The sequence below is a fragment of the Alosa alosa genome, chromosome 9 (assembly GCF_017589495.1).
Source record: "Alosa alosa isolate M-15738 ecotype Scorff River chromosome 9, AALO_Geno_1.1, whole genome shotgun sequence".
NCBI classification, from domain to species: Eukaryota; Metazoa; Chordata; class Actinopteri; order Clupeiformes; family Clupeidae; genus Alosa; species Alosa alosa.
This window is the reverse complement of record NC_063197.1, coordinates 1,265,410-1,289,645: the sequence shown is the minus strand read 5'-3', so window position 1 is coordinate 1,289,645 and position 24,236 is coordinate 1,265,410. Positions and strand designations below refer to the sequence as shown.

The window sequence follows — 24,236 nt, the reverse complement described above, 5'->3', positions numbered from 1 at the left end:
TTGAAAAATCAGATGGAAATGTTATTTTTTAAAATGTGTTTATTGGTCATGTACAAAATAAATTAAGCTGTATATCAACAAACATACAGTATGTACACATCAATAAATTAAAAGACGCCCAGACCAGTACAGTTAAATTGTTATATATCAATACATCATATTACTTGTCTACAAATAAAAAAGCACAATATTTTAGTTAATAAATACAATTAAATGGACTTCACTGGATGTTTCTCATACAAAGTACTGTGATACAATGTTACACCAGATACAGATAAAGAACAAAAACAATTATTCCAAAATTAACATTACCATATTCATTAAAGCACTATATCTTCAGCCTTAATTTTGATAAACACCTTTGAGAACACACACACACAAAGAAAGAAGAATAAACTAAAAATAATTTAAATCTCACTCTAGTGAGCAAGGTAATATGCATTCATAAGCTTTCCTGTGAATATGGATATATGATTTCATGGTGTAAAAAAAGGACGTCTGGTAAGTGTGATGCAGATACTGTATCTTCTCAAGTGCTAAATATACCAAATATCCAATCAGTTACCTCTTATTTAATGGAGCTCTAACCATGAAAGTTAAAAGTGGAAATTAACATGGTGTTATTCTGTGAAGTTATTCCTAGTTATCTGATTACTCAGAATAAGAAGCATGAGCAAATGATGTCACTTAGTGAAACCACACAAATGAAAACCATCCCTTCTTCTGTTCCACTCCACCTGTATTGGGCTGTATGGTGGGAAACTATGTTGAAATGATCACAATTGAATATGGTGTGGGGCGGGGGGACTAATTTCTTCCACAGAAGATCAAATTCTGGTAGTAGTAAGGAAGACACAGATGTGCATAATAACAGTGGCCATATCTGCCATTCCATACATTTGCAAATGTAGGAGCACTATATCAGTAAAACACACGCTGATATCCACCAGTCTGTTTTCATGGGAATGGGTGTCAAAATGGGTAAAAAACTGATCATATTATCAGAGCTGCAGTATGATAATGTTATAATCCAGTAGTATGAGGATAAGAGAGGGGAGAGGTGCTTGTACTGGAAGACCCTAGTAACATAGAAAATTTAACTGAAACTAAAAATGACAGACACTGGTAAACATTTAAAATCAAACAATAATATATACAACTTATAGCCTTAGCTTCTAAGTATACCAACAACAGGGATGACAACAATAATACTATTCCTACCTCCAAGATCTTTCTTTAACTTGCAGCCTCATTTGCATATACATTGTGTCAACTTCACACAGGTCACCACTAAGACGACAATGCACATAACATGCACCGCTTGTTCATTTCAACAAGAGGATAAAACAATAAAAGAAACAGAAGAGGGAATGAACTGGGGGATGATGCAACAGCTGTAACAGAACCACTTCATTAAATTTCTCATTTTTCTTTGACCTATCAAGTAGCATTTCTTTGTTATTTAATACCTTTAAACACATTGCTCACAGAATGTGACACGCCACAGAACTGCCACAGCCATTAAGAGAACTTTAACACTGTTTACAAAAGCAACGTCAAAACAGACCAAAATGGCTACAGAACAATTTTCACAGATAATAAAATTATTTTATTCTAAAAGGCAGAAAACACAATCATATTCATAATATTCCTTTTATGCCATATTCTACTAATGCCAGTTATGCGTCTATCCATGTTTAGTCTTCAGACAACAGTTCTAAAAAATAATTTGGCAATATATTTAATTGAGGACCAAAAAGGGCAGTGATATATTAACACACGCATAATTCATAAAATATTAAATGAATTGACAAAGTAAAGGCACACTATGCAAGTTTTTACGACCTAATTTTGGTGAAGCGGGGTAGGTTTGGGTTTTTATAATCTAGCAGGAAATATCATTTTACCTTATTAAGTGTTTCAGACTTTGCATCTTGGTAATCCTCTACGGTCACCAAAACTGAAACCACTTAGCATGTTCAGTATGATTTTGAAAAATAAATATGTATATGTATAATGTATAGGGCACCTGTGAGCATATTAGTCATTGGATTTGATCTTTTGCTAGAAGTTATCTCTATTTAGCATTCTTCAGCTACAAAAATGTAAAATTTCTGCAGATACTGCACAGCAGCAACTTTCCAAAGGATCATGCTCATATTTGAGATTAACTAATGCAGAGTTGAAAAATTGTTATGAAATCTCATTTTCCTGGTATTTGGGAACAAAGAAAATTAAATGCAGACATATACAAAACTCACAAAAATAAGTTATGACACACAAATGTGTTGCATCCACTGGTCCATCTTAATTCTCTTCTACATGGCACCGCAGTAGTTCTTCTATACTGTTTTATATTCTACACCCATTCTGCTTGGTCGGGAGAGCACAGAATGCCAAAGAGATGATGAGAATTGAATGCAAAAAGTTACAGCATTCTCATCATCTCTGTATTGTGGAGGACATTTGGTATTTGTCCAGGGACCTCAACTGCCCCACATACACCTTGTCAATACTGTTGTTCTACAACATTTACATGGAACTACTGGGGCCATAGAGGAAGACAGTAAGTGCCTTCATCACCTGCATTTAGATAAAAGTAAACCAGAAGAGCATCATATCCATATAGTACACACCACTCACATCCAAATAGTGAACAATACTGTCACCTTGTCACTTACACAGCACACCACGCGCTAGTCCACAGTTTTATGCGCCTATTACTAGAAAAAGCTATCAACTTCAATAGTTAAGCCACTTTTGGTACAATTGCAAAAAGAGATATCAAACAACTTTCTTTTTTTAAGTTTTATAAATAATTCAAGATACTCTATGTAGTTTTATAAAATTCAAGACTCAACCATATAGACAAAGATTCTTAGAATACGTTAAGTAACGTCACAGCAACAACTTTACAGTAAAGCTTGTGAGTCTGCCCATCTATATGACTAGATAGTCCCACTAGAAGTATCTTTTCTCCCCTCTCCGTGTACAGTATAACTCTTTTCTGTGTTCAGAATATTACAAATCCCATGATATCGACAGTTACTCATGGAGATATCAATGAGTACTGCTAGTAAAGGTAGAAAACAATGAGCACACCTTAGTCAAGGTAACAATACCCTTTACCCCGTTCGTAAAAACAGTAAGAGACCAATCCTAGATCACAAACAACACTTACAACAAATCAAAATAAAACTAAAGCTCAAAGCAGCTCCACAGAGAAAAGCATTTCAGCCCTCATTTCAGCTTTCTTTTGCTCTCTGCACAAATATGTTATTGCATCCAATGTAAACATAAAAAACACTATGCTAACCTTATGGTTCTTTACCCCTGCTGAAAAGGACTCTCTCTTCACATAAAACAGGCGTTTTGAAATCCTAACAGCTACAACAGCACTCTGAGAAAGGAAAACATAGATTAACGTTCTCTTAAAACTCTTCTGATTAATCACTGGTTGGTCAGTGCATAAGACTAGGCACAGGTAAAAATATTCAGTCTTTTACTCATCTGCTGTTATGTTTTGATAATCCGGTGCAGTAGGTTGTAATTTTGTCCCTGATCCACTTCCATAAAAGTCATTCTTTTTCAGTGTGGAGAAAGTCTTGATTCCTCTCTGTCCGCAATGATTTGCTAGCATAGTAGCACTGTCCGGAACTGCACGCCCATCTGGCACAATAGACTTTTCAGTTTGTGTTTTAACCTCACACAACATAGGACGGCAGCATGGCTAAACACAGCACATCAATTAAAACTATATGTCCACTGCAGTACATCACATATTTCATTAGCAGAAACATTAAACATCACACACAGAATTAACTTGAACCCCATGTGAACATCACATACAAAAACACTGTAGAAATAATGCGCAATGCTGGATGGGCCCTATCTAGAGAGTGAAAAGGCCAATATTGAAACATCATCTTAAAAATATAACTACACCACAATACAGTGTAACACACACACTGGAAGCCCTGGTAATATCTGCCAACTATATTGGTAGTTGGAGGTCAAGAAAGGCAGAATAAATCACTTCCAATAGGCAGCACATGATTGGTTGGATTGTTTACACTAGTGACTCAATCCTTCATGTCTTTTTGGCAAGTACATATTGGGTAAATGGTGAACAAAACTGACTAATTTATCCATCTTTACTGTGCCTAAAGGATAATGCACTGACCAAGCCTTCCCTTTCTTCATAGATAATTTCCCCCCCATTATAACTTACTCCTTCTCTACCCGGCCCCCATCATTCTCTCAACTCCTGCAACTAAGACCGTGCATCTGTTTTTGACTTGACTATTGTGATGACACTGGTAGTGCCCACTTTGCCTGGCACTAGGGGCCCAATGACTGAAGCCAGTGGACCACGGCCATTGCCCAAGGAAACAGCTGTATTGCCTATGGGAGCCACAGGGCTTCGGGCCACAGTCCTTGCAAAGCTCTGCAGTGCCTCATACTTAGAGCGCAGAGCATCCAGCTCAACTTTCATGGTAGCATTCTCATTGGCAAGCTTCTCTACTTCCTGCTGCAGCTCTGCCTTCTGGCGTTCCAGCTCCTCCTTCTGTGTAACACGCTTGACACGACAACTGGCGGCGTAGCCACGATTCTTGAGTGTACGCCGCCGTTGCTTCAGCTGCAGTATCTCCTCCTTGGAGAGGCCACGCAGGTGTTGATTCAGTTCCCGCACTGACATGGACACCAGCTCATCATCTGTAAGGCTTGTGCCATTCTCCCCTGGCTCCCTTTTCACCTGGCAGCAAGAAGTATGGTGGTGTGGGATTATTTAAATTGAAAGAAAATACACATTGAATAAAGACAGGATGGAATGCATGAAGAACCAAAAGATTTAACAAAAACGAAAGAATTTGAACATACCCCAGTAACTCAAATAAAATCATCTCTCTTCACTGTTGTGTAGGTTGCTCACCTTCAAGGCTTTGTTTCCCTTGTTTGTGGTCGTCATGCCACGAAAAACAACTCCCAACACGCAGTCCTACAAAATAAAGATAGAACCACATTTAAATAACTTATATTGGGCCAATAAAGTACTTCACATATGTGGACAAGAAATGTATTACAACTTTTCGCCATGAGGTGGCAGCTTAAGTCCGCTTGATACTGAAGCCATTGGTTCCCAAAGGAGATTTTATTTGGGTCGCCAGCATAGCCTAGTGACAATTTATGTTGTGTAATAGGCCTGTCTGATACCTTATGTAGCTTAGGAAAGCTAACAGCTTTCTATTAGGATCTAGTTTGTTAACAGTCACGGTTTTGTCATAACTCCCTAAATGGAGTTATGCATTTAGAATAGCTCTGAAACTGGGGGGCGAACACGTCGCAGAGGGGACGCCAGAGCGTGGATATCTCTTTTTTTTTTACTTTTATCTTTATTGAGGCCAACAGGTTTCAAAACAATGTAGGAATTCATTTTTTTACATACTTTCTGTTTTGTTATATGGTTTACAGATTCCTGGTACAGAGGATCAGTAAGGGAAAGGAAAAAAAAAAAAATAAATAAATATAATAGAAAAGAAACCACATAGAAAAGCTATCTGAGGCCCTAGTGATCCTCATGCCAATATCAGATTTCTTCCCAGGCCCAAAGTTTTTTTTTTTCAGAGCGTGGATATCTCAATCGCAAAATTAAACAATATTTCTATCGGGCGCCTACCATGGAATAGGATGTGCCGGCGATTTCTTTTTCGATTTCTTAAAAGATTGAGCTTGGTCTGGTGAAAGCCAGACTAACCATGGACCTCACAGTTGAAAAATGCAAGGGAACATGAATCAGCCTATTTCCACGAGCAATAACGGACAACTGCTTTTCAGTCTAGCAACACATTTCATGAAGGCCCTTTTGGACATGTCAGTTATTTGCACCATTGGTTAGATGTAAAACTGCATTTCGTTTTAGAATACTGGTACTTAGTTTGTGCATTGACAATAAAGATGACTAAAATCTTGCATATGTAGAAGAAGAAACATTCACAAAAGTCCATGGCATGACCTCTCTTCTTGATAGCTGTTGAAAACTCTTGTCAAAAACTAGGGATTGTTTTGTTTATTAATAAATAAATAAACAAATAAATAAATAAAAATAAAAATAAAAATAAAAATAAAACATTATGCTGATACCTTCTGCTTTTCCCAAATACAATGTAGCCTACAGGTGTACATGACCTTTCATCAGTCCAGTTGCAACGGATGAACTGTGATGAACTGCCCTACTTGTGACTGTTTAGAGAGTTTAAAGGTTTTATAACAATGCTACACATTTTTTGGCTAGTGCTACAAATCTATTCACCTTTGCAGCGCCAGTAGGCTACTTTCTGTGCGGCCCGCACACACACACACACAGGCATGCCAAACAAGCATACACAAAAGTTTAAGAGTAGAAGATAGAGACATAGATAGATTCGTGCGATTTATTTTCGCGGAGGACTGAGCGGCGGTCATATTTTGTACCGCTATGCGGTACATTTAGTTACTTTTAAAATGACACTACATTATGCAGTACCTAATTCAGCTGTCTACTACAGTCGCGGCCTATCTGAAAAAACTAATTCAGACTTTTTAGAAAAAATTTCACTTACTCTTGCCACATTCCTGACTCAGGATGTATCAGAAGCAGAGTTGTGCACAATTCGAATTGCAATTCTGCTTCCTGTTTGCTACCTCAATTAAAATGTAAGTGAAATTCAAGACTTGAATTGGAATTTCAGAGCCAGTTTCAATTCAATTCTGGAATTTTGCACAAGCCTGATCAGAAGGTCCTTCCCTTAACCCAGAAGGCCCTATCCTTAGCCCAGCTGAGGTTGATCGGTTAACCGATAATGTGATGAACTCATTACGCTCAACCCTAGACTCCATGGTATACCACACAGACTTAAAACCCTCAAAAAAAGCGTGTAAACTAGAACAAAAATGGCTCACCACTAAAATGGAAGTCTTTTCCCAAACATGGAGAGATAGCCTTATCACTTACAAAAAAGCACTTAACGAGGCTTACTGTTCCTCGCTGATTGAAGAAAATAAAAAATAATACAACATTTCTCTTTAGCACAATCTCCCGCTTGATGAAGAGCCATAATGAAGTAACCCAATCTTTCCCTAAACCTAAACAGTAATGATTTCAACTTTTTCAATGACAAAATTGAAACAATTAGAGATAAATTGGTTTGGTTTCACCAAATACACATACTCCATTGCTGAATGATAGCAAAAATATAACAGAATCACAGATTAGACCTGGAACAACATTTAATTCATTTACACATATCGACATATTAGAACTCACCTCCACAATTTCCTCATCAAAATCTGTAACTAGTCTACTAGACCCTATTCCTACTCACCTTCTTGAGACTGCTCTCCCCTGGATAATGCCTTGCTCCAGATTATAAATAATTCAATGCTATTAGGGCATGTACCGCAGTTGTTTAAGATGTCTGTTATTAAACCATCCCTCAAAAAAACCTATGGACCCTAACAGCCTGGCTATCTAATCTACCTACCATGTCAAAAATACTCAAACAAAATAGTGGTGTCCAAACAAATTGGTGCCTTCTTACATATTACAAAATTAGGAATTATACCAGTCTGGCTTTAGAGCTCACCACAGTACTGAATCAGCCTTGGTTAAGGTTTTCAATGACCTCATTGCTGCTGATAATGGATATGTATCCTGTAATACTGGTCCTCCTGGACCTCAGCGCAGCCTTTGACACCATAGTCCATAACATACTACTTCATAGGCATCAAAGACTCAGCACTCGCTTGGTTTAGATCAGGGGTGTCCAAACTACGGCCCGCCACGCACTTTAATCCGGCCCACCGAGCATTTATTAGTTTATCACAGATCCAGCCCGCCACGCACTTTAATCCGGCCTGCCGAGCATTTAATTGGGGGCCAAGCAGCGAAGCTGCGAGGCAACCCATAGTGATTCTGTTTTCTTATTATTATAACAATTTGCCATATTGGACCCTACACCATATTGGATTTCATCAAAAACACTTAAAAGTTTTCAAAGGTCACAAAATTTGTCCGATTTTCACGAAACTTGACGCAGATAATCGTCAGACTATGACTCATAAACGCATTGCTTTTTGGAGCCATATTCAAAATCTGTAGGCCGTCACGACCAATCAAACAGGAAGTGAAGTAATATCTCAGCAAAGCTTTCATGTATCAAAACCAAACTCAGTATGGGGTCAGGACCCAATAAGGAGGAGGCTCAATAAATTTGATGACTTTTGACCTATAGGTGGCGCTATAATGACCAAAATTACGTTTTGGCCTGTAACGGGTGATGTGTTTGGAATTAAAACTTACTAGTGGTGTCTGTTAATACTGTGGGAGTTCCTAAGTCCGACAGATGTGAATTTGTGATGTCAACATAATTGATCCGGCTGCCATATTGGATTTAATCAAAAACACCTAAAAGTTTTCACAGGTCACAAAGTTTATCCGATTTTCACAAAACTTGACGCAGATGATCGTCAGACCATGCCTCATAAACGCATTGCTTTTTGGAGTCATATTCAAAACCCGTCGACCATCACGACCAATCAAGTTTGGCGGCGAAGACGGCAAACCGGAAGTGAAGTAATAACTCAGCAAGGCTTTCGCGTATCAACACCAAACTCAGTACATGGTCTCAGGACCCAATTAGGAGGAGGTTCAAGACATTTGGAACCACTGTGTGGCGCTTTAATCACAAGAAGTATAGTCATATTTCAGCAACGCTTTGACATATAAAAACCAAAGTCAGTACATGGGGTCAGGACCCAATAAGGAGGAGGCTCAATAAATGTAATGATCTTTGATCACTAGGGGGGCGCTATAATCACAGGAAGTTGGCTCATATTTCAGCAATGTTTTCACGTATCGAGACCAAACTTATTTTATGGACGTTATCCTGAGGACACAAAATAAATTTGGTGACCATCAACCACTAGGGCGGCGCTAGAGTAACAAAAGTTTAGGTCATATCTCAGCAATGCTTTCACGTATCAAAACCAAACTTGGTTCATGGACTCAAGACCACATCCTGAGGACACACAACAATTTTAGTAACCTTTGACAACTAGGGGTGCTATAATTATCAACACTTTCTCGTATCAACACCAAATTTGATATGTGGACTCGTGACTACAACCTGAGGACGCACAATAAATTTGGTGATGTTTGAGGTATGCGTATGTGTGGGGGGTGTGTGGGGGAGGAGGTTTATCTGTGTATGTGTGTGGGTGGGTGGGTTAATTGGCCGTGTGTATAATGTAACAACATTGCATTGCCAGGACAACTCCTGCTCAACTGCTTGGCCCCCTCATTGCTGCTTGCAGCTATATTTATTAATTAAGGTTATCATAGGCTGCTTGCTATTTTTTTCCAGCGATAGACGACGTTGTGATTAACTTTAGGCTACTGCAAACTGCTTTACACTGTTCTTAGAGAGCGTTCAATGTCAATGTCAAAACAGCTTGTTACATCAAGATACATAGTATCTCCATTGCAGCAGATCTAACTACGTTATGCTACTCCATTCAATTGGGAACGCATTTCAGCGTGCACAAAAGGGAGAGAGCGCGGCAGGTTCCAGCTGGCTTGTCATTGTTGATAATTGATAAGAAACTTTTAAAAGGAAATCGGAATGGCAACAGTAGTTCCCACTACTGACCATTTAAAAACTGTGAGAGGACACAGCCGAGGGCACAGTACTAGCCATAGGCTAGTGGAGCTGGCAAAAGAGTCTTAAAGTGACAGTGCACCATTTATAAATGAATTAAACAACATCAAATGAACAGTATTTCTTAAGAAATTAATTTTCTACAACAAAATTACTTTGTCATTTAAATTATACAAAACGTTATATATACACATTATTGTTTTGTTGTGTGGCCCACCGGCCAATTTTCAAAACCCAATGTGGCCCTTGAGTCAAAAAGTTTGGACACCTCTGGTTTAGATCATACCTTTCTAATCGTTGAAAATTCATACAGGTCCATAATGGACCATCTACCCAGACAATGGTAAAATATGGACTGCCTCAAGGCTCAGTACTGGAGCCCCTGTTATTTTCTCTTTATATGCTTCCCCTAGGTTCTGAAATTAGGAAACATGGCATTAATTTCCATTCTTATGCAGATGATACACAATAATGGTAAGTGTGTTCTGTGTTGTGAGTTCAATGTATTCAATGTATTATCTCATTCTGTGTTATAAGGACGCTGTCTCTTTAAGATTATTTGATATCACGGGCAATTTCTACAATACCACATTAGTCAGAGTCTGGACTAGCCTACTACGCTTAGCTTAGCTCCCCCGGCTTAACTCTGCCTAATAATGAATCACTCTGAAAGCAGGCAGGCACACAACTATATGCAGTTCGCGTTTACACTTGTGTGCATGGCGAGGTTTAAAACATTACTGCCAAAGTCTAAGTAGCCTGTTTAACATTCAAAGACAGTCATTGTACTTCTCAAGAGTTAATAACATAACCGTTAATAACTTGACAGTGAGCTGTTTGAGACGGGAAACCAAAAATAAACAGGCGGTCAATAGTAAAACGACTCGTCAACTAAAATTGCCGTCGATTAATTTTCATCGTCGATTACGTCGACTATTAGCAACTCTTAGCACGTCGACTATTAGCAACTCTTAGCAACCTGCATAGCAACCACTTAACTTAGCATAGCAACCCCCATATCTACCCTAGCAACCATCTCAACAACTCTAGCAACAATTTAGCAACCACTAATATAATGTCAACCTAGCAACCACCATAGCAACCAACATGATGACCCTAGCTACCAGCATAGCGACCACATACAGTATTTAGCATAGCAATTAATATATGTACCCTAGCAACACCCTACCAACCATCTCAATTACCCTAGCAACAACATAACAACCACCAGCATACTGTCAACCTAGCAACCACTTTATTTAGTATAACAACCACCATATCTACCCCAGCAACAACTTAACAACCATCTCAACCAACAACCTAACAACCGTGTACAGACCACCTAAAATTGGTTCATGGCCACTCATTCTGACAAATAATTGATTCTAGGGGATTTCAACATTCACATCTGTTGCCCATCAAAACCTTTGGTTGAGTTTTTATGCATAGTGGACTCTTTTGACCTCCCTCAATCAGTGACCAACACATCAGAAAGGCCACACTTGTACTTTCCTCTGGCTTCTCTGTGTCTAACTTACAAATTGTTGATATTGGTATCGCTGACCACTCTATGATTTTGTTTGAATGCTCTATGTTTTGTTCCCCGGTCTCTCCCCCCAAGTCCCACTCCTTTGTCCGAGCCATCAATTCAACCACAGCTTTAAATTTCTATAACACCTTTATGCTTACTATCAATGATGCCCTGTCCACCTGCTCTGATACAGAGCATACTAGTTATACAATTAGTAAATTTCTTCAACACCGTGTGTAGGAGAAATGAGCGGAAATGGAAAAAAGACAAACTCCAAGTCTCTTATATAGATATTTTTAAGAGATTCTATAACGACGTACCAAAACTCTGTTAAGTAAGCTATAGAATATTATCCAAGTTGATTGCCAATAATGCTCACAGACCTAAAATATTATTTAGTACCATCAACTCTATTTGAAATCCTCCTGCTGCTGTTTTCATTATCTCTCCCACCACTGAAAACTGTGAGTTTTCAAGTTTCTCAATTTCCTTCCCTAAATTCTGATCCCTTAGTGATAAAACTCTCACCCAGCTGCCTTCAGCAGTTGCAACCAGTGTCACTCTTCCAGCTATTTGAAGTGGTCTCTCATATGAAATCCTCCTCTTGCCCAGATGTTTTACCTTCACACCAGTTTAAGGAAGTCTTTAACATCATTTGCCCTGTTGTTTTGGGCATTATTAATAGCTCCTTATCCACTGCAGTGGTCCCCTCTAGTTTTAAGTATGCAATTGTCCAACCTCTACTAAAGAAGCCCAGTCTTTATTACAGTGACCTGAAAAACTATAGGCCTATTTATTTCCAAATTACCTTTTGTTTCAAAGATCCTGGAAAAAGTGTTTCTCTCTCAGGTTACCTCTTATTTGAATGCTTTCAATAGATAAATATCAGTCTGATTTTAGAACACTGCAATAGCACTGAATAACCTTCATCATGCCTTAGTTTTGCTGCTATAGCATAGTGCGGTCATGGACTTTTCATGTGTCACACTGTACAACCCCTCTTCTCTCTCCCTCCCTCTCTCTCAACCCCCCACCACTTCTCTCTGTCTTGCCGTTCAGCTCCCTCTTCTCTCCCTCTCTTGCCTTTTCTCTTTATAGTATAACACTATATAGTACCATTGATATACTTGTTAATACTAACCATCATAACTTATAGTAATACTAACCTAGCCTGACGAGCCAGACCCACATTAAAATTTAGGGTCTGGGCACTCACCGTTGGCAGTGCTCAGTCCGAGGGGCGTGATAATCGGTTGTCTTTCAAATTCCCTCTGCACGCAATAGGACAGCGCTATGAGTCCCATGCGTTTTCCCACCGACGGAGCTAGTTGGCTAGTTCAAACTTTTGCCATCTTAAAAAAAGCTAAACTTGTGTCAAGCTGTTCGCCAACAGCAACATCCATCTTATTTGTTTTCAAGTAGCAGGGAATTCAAGCCAAACCGTTGCAACTCTGCCATCAATCATTATGTTAAGCCCGCCTAACGTCTCTATACATGATTTGATTGGCCTGATAGAAGTTTAATTTTCCAGCTTACAAGACAACGGAGAGTTGCTAGACTAGCCATGGCTGCCGCTAGGGTGCGTCTAGATTTCTAGGCTAATACTAACCCACTCTATATCTTTCTTCCCCCTTACCTCACTTGTGAGGTAAACCATTACCAGTCATCAGCCATCCTTGTGTTTGGCCCTCATCGCATCTGAAGTCCCATGCCCATGACTGCCCTATCATTGCCTGTTGCTGTCCCCTTGCCTGGATTCCTGGCCCACGCAGCCTAGCGACCCACTACTTGGCCTATGACAACTCCTAATCCCTATGGACAATTCATTCCCTACACTGGACTATTTGAACTTTCTGACACTTCTGACACTAAATAGGATTCATGCATTATCATACTGGTTATGTAACCATCCTACCTCTTTGTAGCATATACCTCAGGTGGCTTTAAACACCATGTTCTATTCTCTACACCTAACTAACCTATTCATTTATCATGTATACAGACCTTACTGCCCTGTAACTGACCCTAGGCAGATGGGTCAGGCCTTTGAGTCGTGGATCTGCTCGAGGTTTCTTCCTATATGTATCTACAATTCTAGGGAGTTTTTCCTCGCCACTGTTACTCATGGGCTCTACGTTAGGCGGGCTTAACATAATGATTGATGGCAGAGTTGCAACGGTTTGGCTTGAATTCCCTGCTCAGAATGTTTGACACTCTGTAAAGCGCCATGAGACATGTGTAATGTTTTGGCGCTATATAAGTGAAATTAAATAGATTTTTTTTTTTTTTATTGAATCGTAAAGCTTTTGACACCATTGACCATAGCATCCTTTTAAAACGTTTTAAACGACATTTATGGAGGACCACAGGTGTCACTTAAATGGCAAATAAAGTTGCTTAATTTGCCATTATAAAAAGCCTCTAAATGCCACCTATGTCAAAAATGAGATAAAGATGGTGAGGGGATGCTCTTCACACACAGTATACGCTAATCAAATGATTTAACTTCTAAACCTCCTAAATACCACTATCTTCCTGGTCTGAAATATCGATTTATAGGCAAAAACCTATAGGAGCCTGAATTTAAATGCTCATTTAAAAGAAAAGTGGTCAGACGGATTTAGAGGGTTTTGCATCTGAACTCTTCAATTTTTCTAATTTTAAAAAGGGATTTGCAAATATAATTGCAAAATCTTTTTGCTTTTACATTTGTGAAATCATTTGGCAATTAATTTGGCAAATCGATTGGAAAAGAATGCCTTAAAAGAACATCGATTAAACAATGTAACGAACCAAGCTCTGAACCATGTAACAAACTCTTAGAATGCACCGGTCACAAGCACCTTCTTCTAAACTCAAAAGGAGACGGTTGATAAAATATCTTTGCGGTTTATAAAGGAGCTTTGCTATTAAGAAGCGCTGCCATTATGGATATTTTATGTAATGCTGTACTTTCACTGGCCGATGGCTTAGATGGTGCTTCGGTGGAGTATGGCATGGCATTAAACAGACTGGTTGAAATCAGAAATGAGCTACGGGAAGCGAACCTAGAAGAGAATTGCCGAGCACATTTAGATCGGGCAGAAGTTTCTTTGCTCCAGCGTTTCCCTAACATGAAGGGAGAGAAGGCGCCAGATAGTCATCAGGGTACCTAGGAAGAAAATCGCAATTGACTTTGGCGTATCGCTGGATTGTAGGGCTGGGACGATTAGTCGACGTAATCGACTACATAAATTCGTCGACGTGAGTAATTTGTGTCGACTATTCGCAATGTAGATTTATTAACGCACCCCTGCTGATCTACATCCCAAAAATTCCAGAGCACACTTTGAGAGATGTATCCAGGTCTGTAGTTAGGCTACACGTATTTGTTGCATGTGCTACAAAAAATTATTCTGTGCGATGGATGAATTACCAATGTAACAACGGTGCGATACAGTTTTGCTATGGCTATGCATGAGACGCTTCTTTGTTTGAAGTGCGTGTGTAGGGTATGTGAGGGGAATCTATGTGCTTTGTGATTCCAACTTGGTAGGCCAAGTTATAGTCAAGCGATTAAAAAGTATGCCAATGTGTGTTGTAGCCTATCCAAACAATCATACTCACAATCCTACAACAGCTTGCAAATTATCCTCCCGAGCCCAGCAAGTGTTTTGCTTAAAGCGAAAGTAGCCCATCTTCCGACCGGGCCGAGGTGTATTCAGATCTCTGTAAACGTCTATAATAATCGCCTTGTTCCTTTGCTTTTTTTTGTTTAAAACAAACTGAAAACCCAGATACCGCCATTTAGTTAACACATCAAAGAAAAAAGTCTGCTGAGAATGTTCGCTTCTATCTGTCAAATTTGAACCCAGTTCATGCTTTATGCGCAATAACATTCCCCAAACTCTCCATCTAAGCTAACTTGCTAGTGAACTTTCCATATTAGCAGAGCCCGTTTACGGAGAGCCGGGTCACTCCCTATTGTACCTGCAATCTTTTACAGTTCTGCTAGGGCGATCACGAATAAGTGCAAAAACAATGGGGGTCTATGGAGCTAGACGGCTAAATTTGTTATTGTCTAGCCGTTATTTGTTTTCAAACTTTGTATCATCAGTGCAGATGTTAATTTGTATATGTATGAGAGAAGCTTCAACTTGTGGCATAAAGCTTAGGTAGTTAGCTTGCTAACTCTGGCAAAAAATATCTGTGTTCTTGTTCCATGTAGTTCCGTGTTGCAGCCACAGGGTTGCAGCAACAGCACGTAGACTAGCCTACAGGAAAACTGCTGCGCATGAACTCATTCAGATTATTTTGAAAACATAACAGCTAGAATAGATATTCTGTCTTCTCATTTTGTAGACGAAAATGAAGAGAGATTTTATCTTAGTTTTTATTTCATGCAAAACATTTTAGTCTCGTCTTTTTTCGTCAACAATAATGAATTTTAAGATAGTCTTAGTCAGTGTTTCAGGACAATAGTGCAGTCTCGTCATCGTCTCGTCTTAGTCATGGAAAAAAGGTCGTTGACGAACATATTTCCTCTCGTCTCGTCTGACGAAATTAACACTACATCCTGAAAAGCTGATCTGTCAACTGCCATTCAACAAAGTTGGAATCTGATTGATCAAAAAGTAAGTATAAGTATATATACACTTGAGTTTTGGTTACAAGTCCGAAGCACTAACCAGTAGGCCACAGCTGCCCCCCAAGAATATCTACATTAGTTAAGTCTATGCCTCAGAGAAAGCAAGCTGTGAAAAAAAAAAGCCAGAGAAGGTGCAAAAAAATAAAGAGTACTAATTATAATGTTTTAAGTTTGTGATTCCATACTTTTTTCCTCAAGATTGAGCGATTCCATATTTTTTCCCTCTGATTTGCAAAATAAATTACAAAACATTTTGGTAATTTAGGTTTCATAAAGAGCTAGGTTTCACAAAGCCAGAATGTTCATCTGTTACAGAAAAACATTTAAGGCACATCTGTGATTTGTCTTTTTTCTAAAAAAAATAAAACAGCTGAATGAACATTTTTCAAGAGTGGTGATTCCATAAGTTCGAGGAGTTGTAGCCAAACTGAACAGATTGAACAGATGGAAACAAAGAATCAAGATACAAAAAATGCACAGGGTTAGGTCATTGTTGTCCTTACAAAATCTAGAAAGAACTTGAGATGTGTCATTTTCAACAATGAAAATGTAATTTGCCTGAACACCTACCAAACATAAAGATTACAAAACAGTTGCAGTCACCTCTAAAATGTAAAGATATAAGTAAAATAAGTAATATTCTGACGCAGTCCAGGTCACTGTGCCACTAACCCATAATATTACAGTAACAAAGCGCAATTCTGTGAGTGAAAGTCTGAGACTTCGTTAACAATGTAGAAAATAATAGAATGCCTTTATTGTCATTGTAGCCTACAACATTTTTTTTTGGCATTACAGACATAAATGGCATACACATATTTTTAAAACAAAATTATGATGGCAAGTGATGCAGTATAGTAATACAAAAATAACAATAATAAAAATAATAATAATTAAAAGGGCAGTCTAGCGGCGGTGATAATTAGCCAAAGATGAAGTGAGAGACAAAAAAAGAAAACAGACTATATACAATAACTAGAGACTGGGAGAGTCAGAGACAGTGTTAATGACAAAACAGATGGCATATAATCATAAACACAAAAAAAAACATTGGGCTTCATTCACCAACCGTTCTTAATAAGAAATTTGTTCTTAAAACCCACTTTAGCAGTTTTGATGAGATTATGGTATTCACCAATGTTTTCTTGTTCTTAGGTAAAAACAGAATCTACAAACACTCAAGAGCACTCTTACGCTGACTTGTTTGTGCAAAATAAATGGTTATTGCATTTTCATCATATCTGCAGGTGTAAAATATAATAGAATGATATATTTTATCATTTATGATATTTTTGAATAAACAAATATTTTTTTAATAAACTAAATTCCACTATTTTACAAAGCATTAAAGTATTTTAAAAGAAATAAACACAACAAATAATACTTTTTTCACTTTTTATACCAACTACTAAATATAATGGCTGTAAAATGCATTTGCTGTTGATTCCTGCAACAGTGCTTTCACTTCAAAGCATGTGTCATATACGGTAATCAAATTGTCTTGCTCTTGTAGTGTATAATATACGGTAGAAATGAAAGCTGGTGCCTCAGCCTAAATTTGTATGCACACGGCCCTGCAGTATCATGCCCATTTATGGGGATTGACAGGGCGTTTACCTATGCTAATTAAGAACAATTGGTACCCCCTGTCAACTTAAGAAGAAATGGGATTCAGCATGATAATAACGAGACTATGAACGATTCTGAGGTTTAGGAACACCTTTGTTCTCGTAGGATCTTCTTAAGAACACAGTTAAGAAAATTCTTAAGAAGATATTGGTGAATGAGGCCCATTGAGAATATAATGTGAGAAAATGATGGAAGAACAAAATGTCACATACTGTTTATGTATCAAGCAACAGAAACTATCAGACATGTAATAAAGAACAGCCATAATGAATGTATGTAATGGCAAGCAGTGGATATGAAATTAATAGGGGTTCAAGGGTGAACAATCTGTGGAAAAGAAGAAAAACCAACTACACATTTCTACTGTATCTGTAGTGTGTGTTGACAGATTTCCCCACCCAAGCAGAAAAAAGGGCAACGTCAGGATGTATCTTAGGTCTTTTCTATTAAGTCAGGCCTTTTTCCAGCAATGGATTGCTTAGGTTCATTTGGCCTCTTCTGGAAGTCAGTAAGATATAAGTTAACTAAATCGTATTTCCTCTTTCTGCTCTCCTAGGTCAGCAGAAAACAAAGGTAACACTTATATAATGTGAAAAAGAAAGGAGAGCTGAGTTGGAAAAGAAAAAAGCAGAACCATTATAGGCAGCCACAACACCAACAGTCCCCAATCCCCTGAGATGTTGTCAGTGCAGAAACAAGAGGAAAGTAAAGGAGGTAGTCAGTCAAGTCACACTCTTATTTTAGAAATCCATCCTTAATGTTATACTCCTTCTGTTACGATCATATATATGGCACAAAAACGATGGCAAATGGTCTGTAAACAAATCACAATGTTGTCTTGTACGGTAATCTAGCCATTTAACTGTGAGCATAGCGCTTACAGTTGTGTGCAGAATAATAGCAGTGTTTTAAAAAATTGAATAAAGCTCAAAATCCTTAGAATAGCTTTCAAATCAAAACATGACCAAAATTGATCAAGTATGTATTATACCTTTACAGAAAGTGAAGAAAAAGTAATGTTTTACAAACTCAAACATTTCCTGTATAAACTGAAAAATGTCAAGATTTTGCTTTACTTTGAATCACTGCACTAATATCTAGTTGCATTACCATTATTTCTGAGAATTGCTTCACATCTGTGTTGCATGGAGTCGGCCAACTACTGGCACCTGTGAACAGGTATTTCAGCCCAGGACGATTGAACTACATTCCACAATTCCTCTGTATTTCTGGGTTTTGCCTCAGAAACAGCATTTTTGATGTCACCCCACAAGTTTTCTATCGGATTGAGGTATGGGGATCGGTCTGGCCACTCCATAACGTCAATCTTGTTAGTCTGGAACCAAGACTTTGCTCATTTACTATGAAATGCCTAACATTCCTTTTTCTTCACCAACACAAACTTGATCAATTTTGGTCATGTTTTGATTTGAAATTGAATGTGCAGTGTTCCCAATGCATTGATATTATGGAATTAACAGCTATTCTAAGGATTTTGAGCTTTATTCAATTTGTTAAAACACACTGCTATTATTCTGCACACAACTGTATTTAATTGTTGTCACAGCCATTAAGAGGACACATAAAGGGTAAATCATGCCTTTTTGAATGGCCCAAAACTACAGTTGTTAGTCCACTCAATCCATTCTGTGATGAACAGATTATTATAAAAAGAACATAACCTTCATCTTTCAAGCCTATTTTTCTATATAAAATATGACAACCTCAACTGAAAAACACTATACTGTGCATTACAGACCACAAAAGGAAGTTTTCACAGTAAACTTTCTTTTAAAGGTGAAAGCAGAGTATAGTGTGAATTCCATTTTGACACTGCGGCTAAAAACTGCGGCATATCGTCAGCAAGATGATGCAACCCGAGGACATTCACCAGTCTGCCTGATCTGCAACACACAGCAGCAATCTTAGAAGACCCTCAGACCCACAAGAATCTAGGGGAAAAGAAAAATTGACTTCTATACATAACAGAGCCATTCCCATACAAAGTTTCTACACAAGCAGAGAAATTGGTGGTATTGAATAATGTTTTTCAGAACGTGAACAATTCAGCAACCTCTAATGTCCAAGAGTCTGTAACTTATAATATCATCTGAGGTAAAGATTAACTGAACATTTTACTAGAGCCATTACCCTATTCTCTGCAATGTATTAAGTCTGCCATGTACCTTTCTGTGCTGCTTGGTGCTGGCAACACCAAGATGCATCAGAGTGCTGTCAGCTTTGTTGTGCCAAGGCAGCTTGCAAAATAAGGTTACCATTGCTGCACTTGTGTAAAACCATTCCTTCCTGATCCTAGGAGGTATTTGGCAGCCAGAGGTTTGTGTCTCATCTTAGCTCCTCATGCTGGAGTTCTTCCTTACAACAGATTTCATCATTACTCAAACAGGAGAGGGAAAAACTATGCATATCTCAGGACTTATAACTACCCAACTATGCATATATCAGTAGTCTTTACAAAATCTCACATTTTAGCCTGATGTACTATTTGACGGCAGGGGAATTTATGACCTGCACTCATCCAATCTGCCCAACCTGTCAGAATAAGCGATAGACTTGGACCTGACCCAGAAAAATCCCATTTTAATTATTAGCGTAATTGCATACATCATGGAGTGGCCTTTCAAAAACAACAGGCTCATGTAACGCTCTAATAATGCCCAAACTAGAACCCTTTTTATTTCATATGGGCCAATCCGATATCTAAAACATTAAACTGGTTAATAAGTTATTGCAATGCATGACTTCACATGAGCCACCAGTAATAGGCTCCAAATGTTAGCACAACAATAAACTGCACTGATTGCAAGACTACTGGCTTGTCTACACCTTAGCTACTGGGTCATTCCATGTCAAATCAGACAAAAATCCAGGAAAATAGTTGCACTGTATTGTCTCAGATTTTGCTGAAAGTTTGTCTCCATAATATTTATGTCCTAAAATTGAGATGTCTGTAAAATAATTTTGTTCATTCCAATGTTTTCATAATTTTTTTCATCCTTGATTTATAATTTTTCTTAGAAATGCCTTATTTTGAAGGCCATGTTTGACCATTAATATCCTAAAATGTATTATTCCTAGCCTGCCCAAACTTTATATGATGGAAGACAGACTTGTTCTTAGTATGACTGGACCATTATGTTTGTACTGCATGCCCAGTAGATTCACATATAAGGCCCTAGATTTGCAACAAAGTGCTAAACTGATGATATTCAGGGTCTTAAACTAATTTTTTTGTTCCCACATCAGGGTCATTCCGTGTCAAATCATGAATGGGTTCCAAAACCAAGGCCTGTGAAATGTTTCTGTTCAAGACAATATTAAAGTAATCCAGAAAAGTAAATAAAATGTATTCTTATAGCACATTTATACACAGCTTACGCTGACCAAAGTGCTGTTATCAAAACAGAAAAAAAAATAAAAAATACATATACACATACATCTACACATTAAACAAGGAACAGCAGGATACAGAAAGCAAGCATATAGCAAAGGGCAGAGAAGGCCAGAGTAGGCTACAGGTGGATTTCGAGCCAGGATTTAAAACCAATGATGGAGGCTTCAGTTCTTATATCATGTGGCAGCTGATTCCACTAGCGTGGCCAGCGACTGTGAAGACTGTCGCCTTTTTGCCTTAGTTAGCAAAGAGCAGGGGATGTGGATAGGTCTTTATTGGCAGATCTAAGAGACCTGGGGGGCTGAATGGGGGTGTATGAGGTCAGAGATGTAGATTGGGGCCAGACCAATTTGTGCTTTAAAAACCATTAGCAGAATCTTAAATTGGATCCAGAGTGATTGGGGGAGACCTAGGTAGAGGGAAAGAGCATGAATGACTTGTTCCAGGTTGTGACAGAAAGGGTTTAAGTTTGGTGATGGTTCTTAACTGATAAAAGCTACTCTTGACAACAGATGAGATCTATTTATCAAGACAAAGCCCAGAGTCATAGATAACACATTTCTTGCATGTGGTTTGACAAATGAGGAGAGGTGACCTAAGTTGTCAGTGAGGGGGCTACTAGAATTAGAGGCTTTTTGGTTCCAAAAAATATCACCCGTTTTGTCATTATAGACCGCGGGAGGAAATTATCCAGCCATCCAGACTTTGATTTCATTAAGTTACGGTAACCTTCATTATAAGAAACGTTAACCAAAATATATGGGCCCAATATTACTATGACAGAAGACCGCCTTGAATGTTGTTGGTATAACGTTAACCACTGCTGTTGATGCCCATAACCTATAAAAATGGCATTCATTAAAAACCGACAGAAAACAACGCCGTTGTCGTAAAGTTGGGCTAAATATAGCCATTAGCTGACTGATGGCTAACTTAGCATTAGCAAGTTGCGCTACGTTCTTAACAATAACAATCAACATCATCTTAAAGATACAAATACAATGGATATAACAACAATAAATATTGCCTGTTATACAACAAGAGTTGTGTACATCGTTAGACGTCTACTGGAAAGCTTTGCTTTACGCTGGCTAACATTGATGGCTCACTTGGGCCTGGGAAGCCTGTTGACTTCGACTAGAGTAGACCTTTGTCCACCAGTTCCATGTTGCCATGGTTCCCCACGCCCGTGCTACCGAACGTCAAATTCAAGGTTTGATGAATCAGCAAACAACAAAATCTAAAAACATTTGACAACGTATGTTGCTGTGAAACAAGCTATCCATGCTAACTCCATGACATGAATCAAAGATTGACAATGATATAAATTAGGTTACGTTAAAAATGAGCTACTCCGACAGAAGGATTAGCACCCTCAATTTATATTTGCTGTAGCTATTTGACCTGAACAAGAGATGTTCCAAGTCCGAAGAATGAACTTCGGATAGCGATATCTTAGCCGGTAAAAAAAAAAAAAAACAATGATTGAACTGCGCAAACTAGCCGACTGCGCAAACGCCAATCACTTTATCGTTAATCCCTAAAAGCTAAATTGATTCTCCAACTGCCTGCAGTTTAGCGTTAATCATTGTTTGACAGACCCAACGTTACAACCAAGGCTGGCGTTAACGTTAACTAAACGTCACTGCTGTGTTGGAAACCCATGTTAACGTTTCACCTGTCCTGAACGTTGGCGTCAACATTAACTTAGCGAGACGTTGAACAAATTAGCAGCATAACCACACAGATTGTGGTTTCTATAAGTTACAAGATATATCATATTTCTTAAGGAAAAAAAAAAAACTTCGTTACACTGCCAGTAGCCACTAACGTTAGCAACGTTGGGCGCGTTGTTTTTACGTTGTCGTTAGTTATCAACAGACGCCTTGACGACGGTGAGCTTTGCTTGCGTTTTCACTTAGGCTGTCAAACAATACATTTGTTTAATGTTAATTCGGATATTAAGGTAACATCTCCAATCGTGATGATTTATCTTCACCGATACATACCGACTTGTTATATTCACTAACGTTAGCTTTAACGTTAACGTTATACGGCAACGTTAACATATCACATTGCGTTACCTTAACGTAGGCTAATGTTATTGACTAACGTTAGAAATATTATTTGTCAGACAAGAAAAGGTTTATTGTGACAGCTTTACCAAGCACATGTTTTCGGCCGTTTAGTAAGATCACGCTATTGACTTACCGTGTCTATAACGTTATAAGCCTATCAAAGAAGGCGTGATGAATCAGCAGAGTCAGCCCTTTATTGACTTCTCGCATATGATGTCGCTCCGCATAGCTCAGCAAAACACCGGAATTACAGGCAGTGTAAAAGGAATGCAAAGGCTTGCACACTCAGCAAAACAGATCGCTGCTTCCGCACCTGACAAGTTGAAAAGCCAGTGACCGCACAAGTGTATATAATACACACTCACCAAACAGAGGAAACGGCAGCGCCGTAGAGCACCACGATGGCTGAACCCGGTTGTTGTTGATTGTTAAGGAAATTGTCATACGGCCAGTCTCTTGTTGATCCCCGTTTGCTTCGCTTGCGCTGCTGAGGCCAGACGTCAGATGATGTTTGGGTCACATGCTTTCATTCATAAAGGGTCTATGCATAAGGACATTTAAAGCAACAAAGCAGCAGCTACTGCTATGCATAAGGACACGACAGAGAGAGCCATTTTTTTTGGCCACAGAAAATAAAACACAGGCTTTGTCGCATCCGACGGGTGTGTGTTGTGTGTGTGTCAGGTGATGCTTCCCTTTCAAGAGAGTTCCATTATCAGCATCATAGTTGGCCCCACAAGACTTCCTTTTTAACATTCCATATGTTATCTTAATGCAGAGGAAGTAGATTGGGACCCAAACAGAACGTTCAAGCATTGTTTTTGTTTTTATTGTTGAAAGGGTCTATAAGACTACAGGTGAGGCAGTGCTTCAACAAAAAGTAATAAAAAAACACTTTCAATATATATATATATATATTTTATATTTACATATTTTTAGTGAAAGAGAAATGCAATCACAAACACGAGCTGTTTCCCTGAATTAAATTCGGTGAGTGTAAAACCACGCCACCCTCACTCGCGGTGAAACAGGGAATTAGGTGAATCAGACTGCTTCACCAACTTTTCAGTGTGCTTCGTTACCATAGATATCTTTTCCCATTGACTTTCATGTTATCGAGTGAAACCCCCATAGACAGTATAAGATATTGACAGAGCCATCCCATAGACCTCTAACGAGACAGATTAAGCAAATTTCAACCCATTTCCTGTTGGTCGTCAGTTCTCGCACCTCAGTCCAGGCGAGAGAAACATTTGATATT

The 24,236-nt window shown here is 38.6% G+C and overlaps 1 protein-coding gene across 3 annotated transcripts; it reads right to left on the bottom strand.

Annotated features, from left to right (window-relative positions):
- Positions 1-21: 21 nt before the first annotated feature.
- Positions 22-23,640, bottom strand: mafgb (v-maf avian musculoaponeurotic fibrosarcoma oncogene homolog Gb). 3 transcript variants are annotated; one of them, XM_048252384.1, is made up of 3 exons: positions 23,341-23,640; positions 4,934-4,999; positions 22-4,756 (listed from the first exon to the last, which is right to left on the bottom strand). In XM_048252384.1, the coding sequence occupies exons 2-3, from the start codon at positions 4,967-4,969 to the stop codon at positions 4,274-4,276; spliced, it is 519 nt and encodes a 172-aa protein (XP_048108341.1). In that variant the 5' UTR covers positions 4,970-4,999; positions 23,341-23,640; the 3' UTR covers positions 22-4,273. The 3 variants fall into 3 exon arrangements, 2 of the variants coding, with proteins under 2 accessions (XP_048108341.1, XP_048108342.1); XM_048252385.1 differs by lacking the exon at positions 23,341-23,640 and adding an exon at positions 23,109-23,297; XR_007194550.1 differs by having other exon boundaries at positions 4,618-4,756; positions 4,882-4,999.
- Positions 23,641-24,236: the final 596 nt, after the last annotated feature.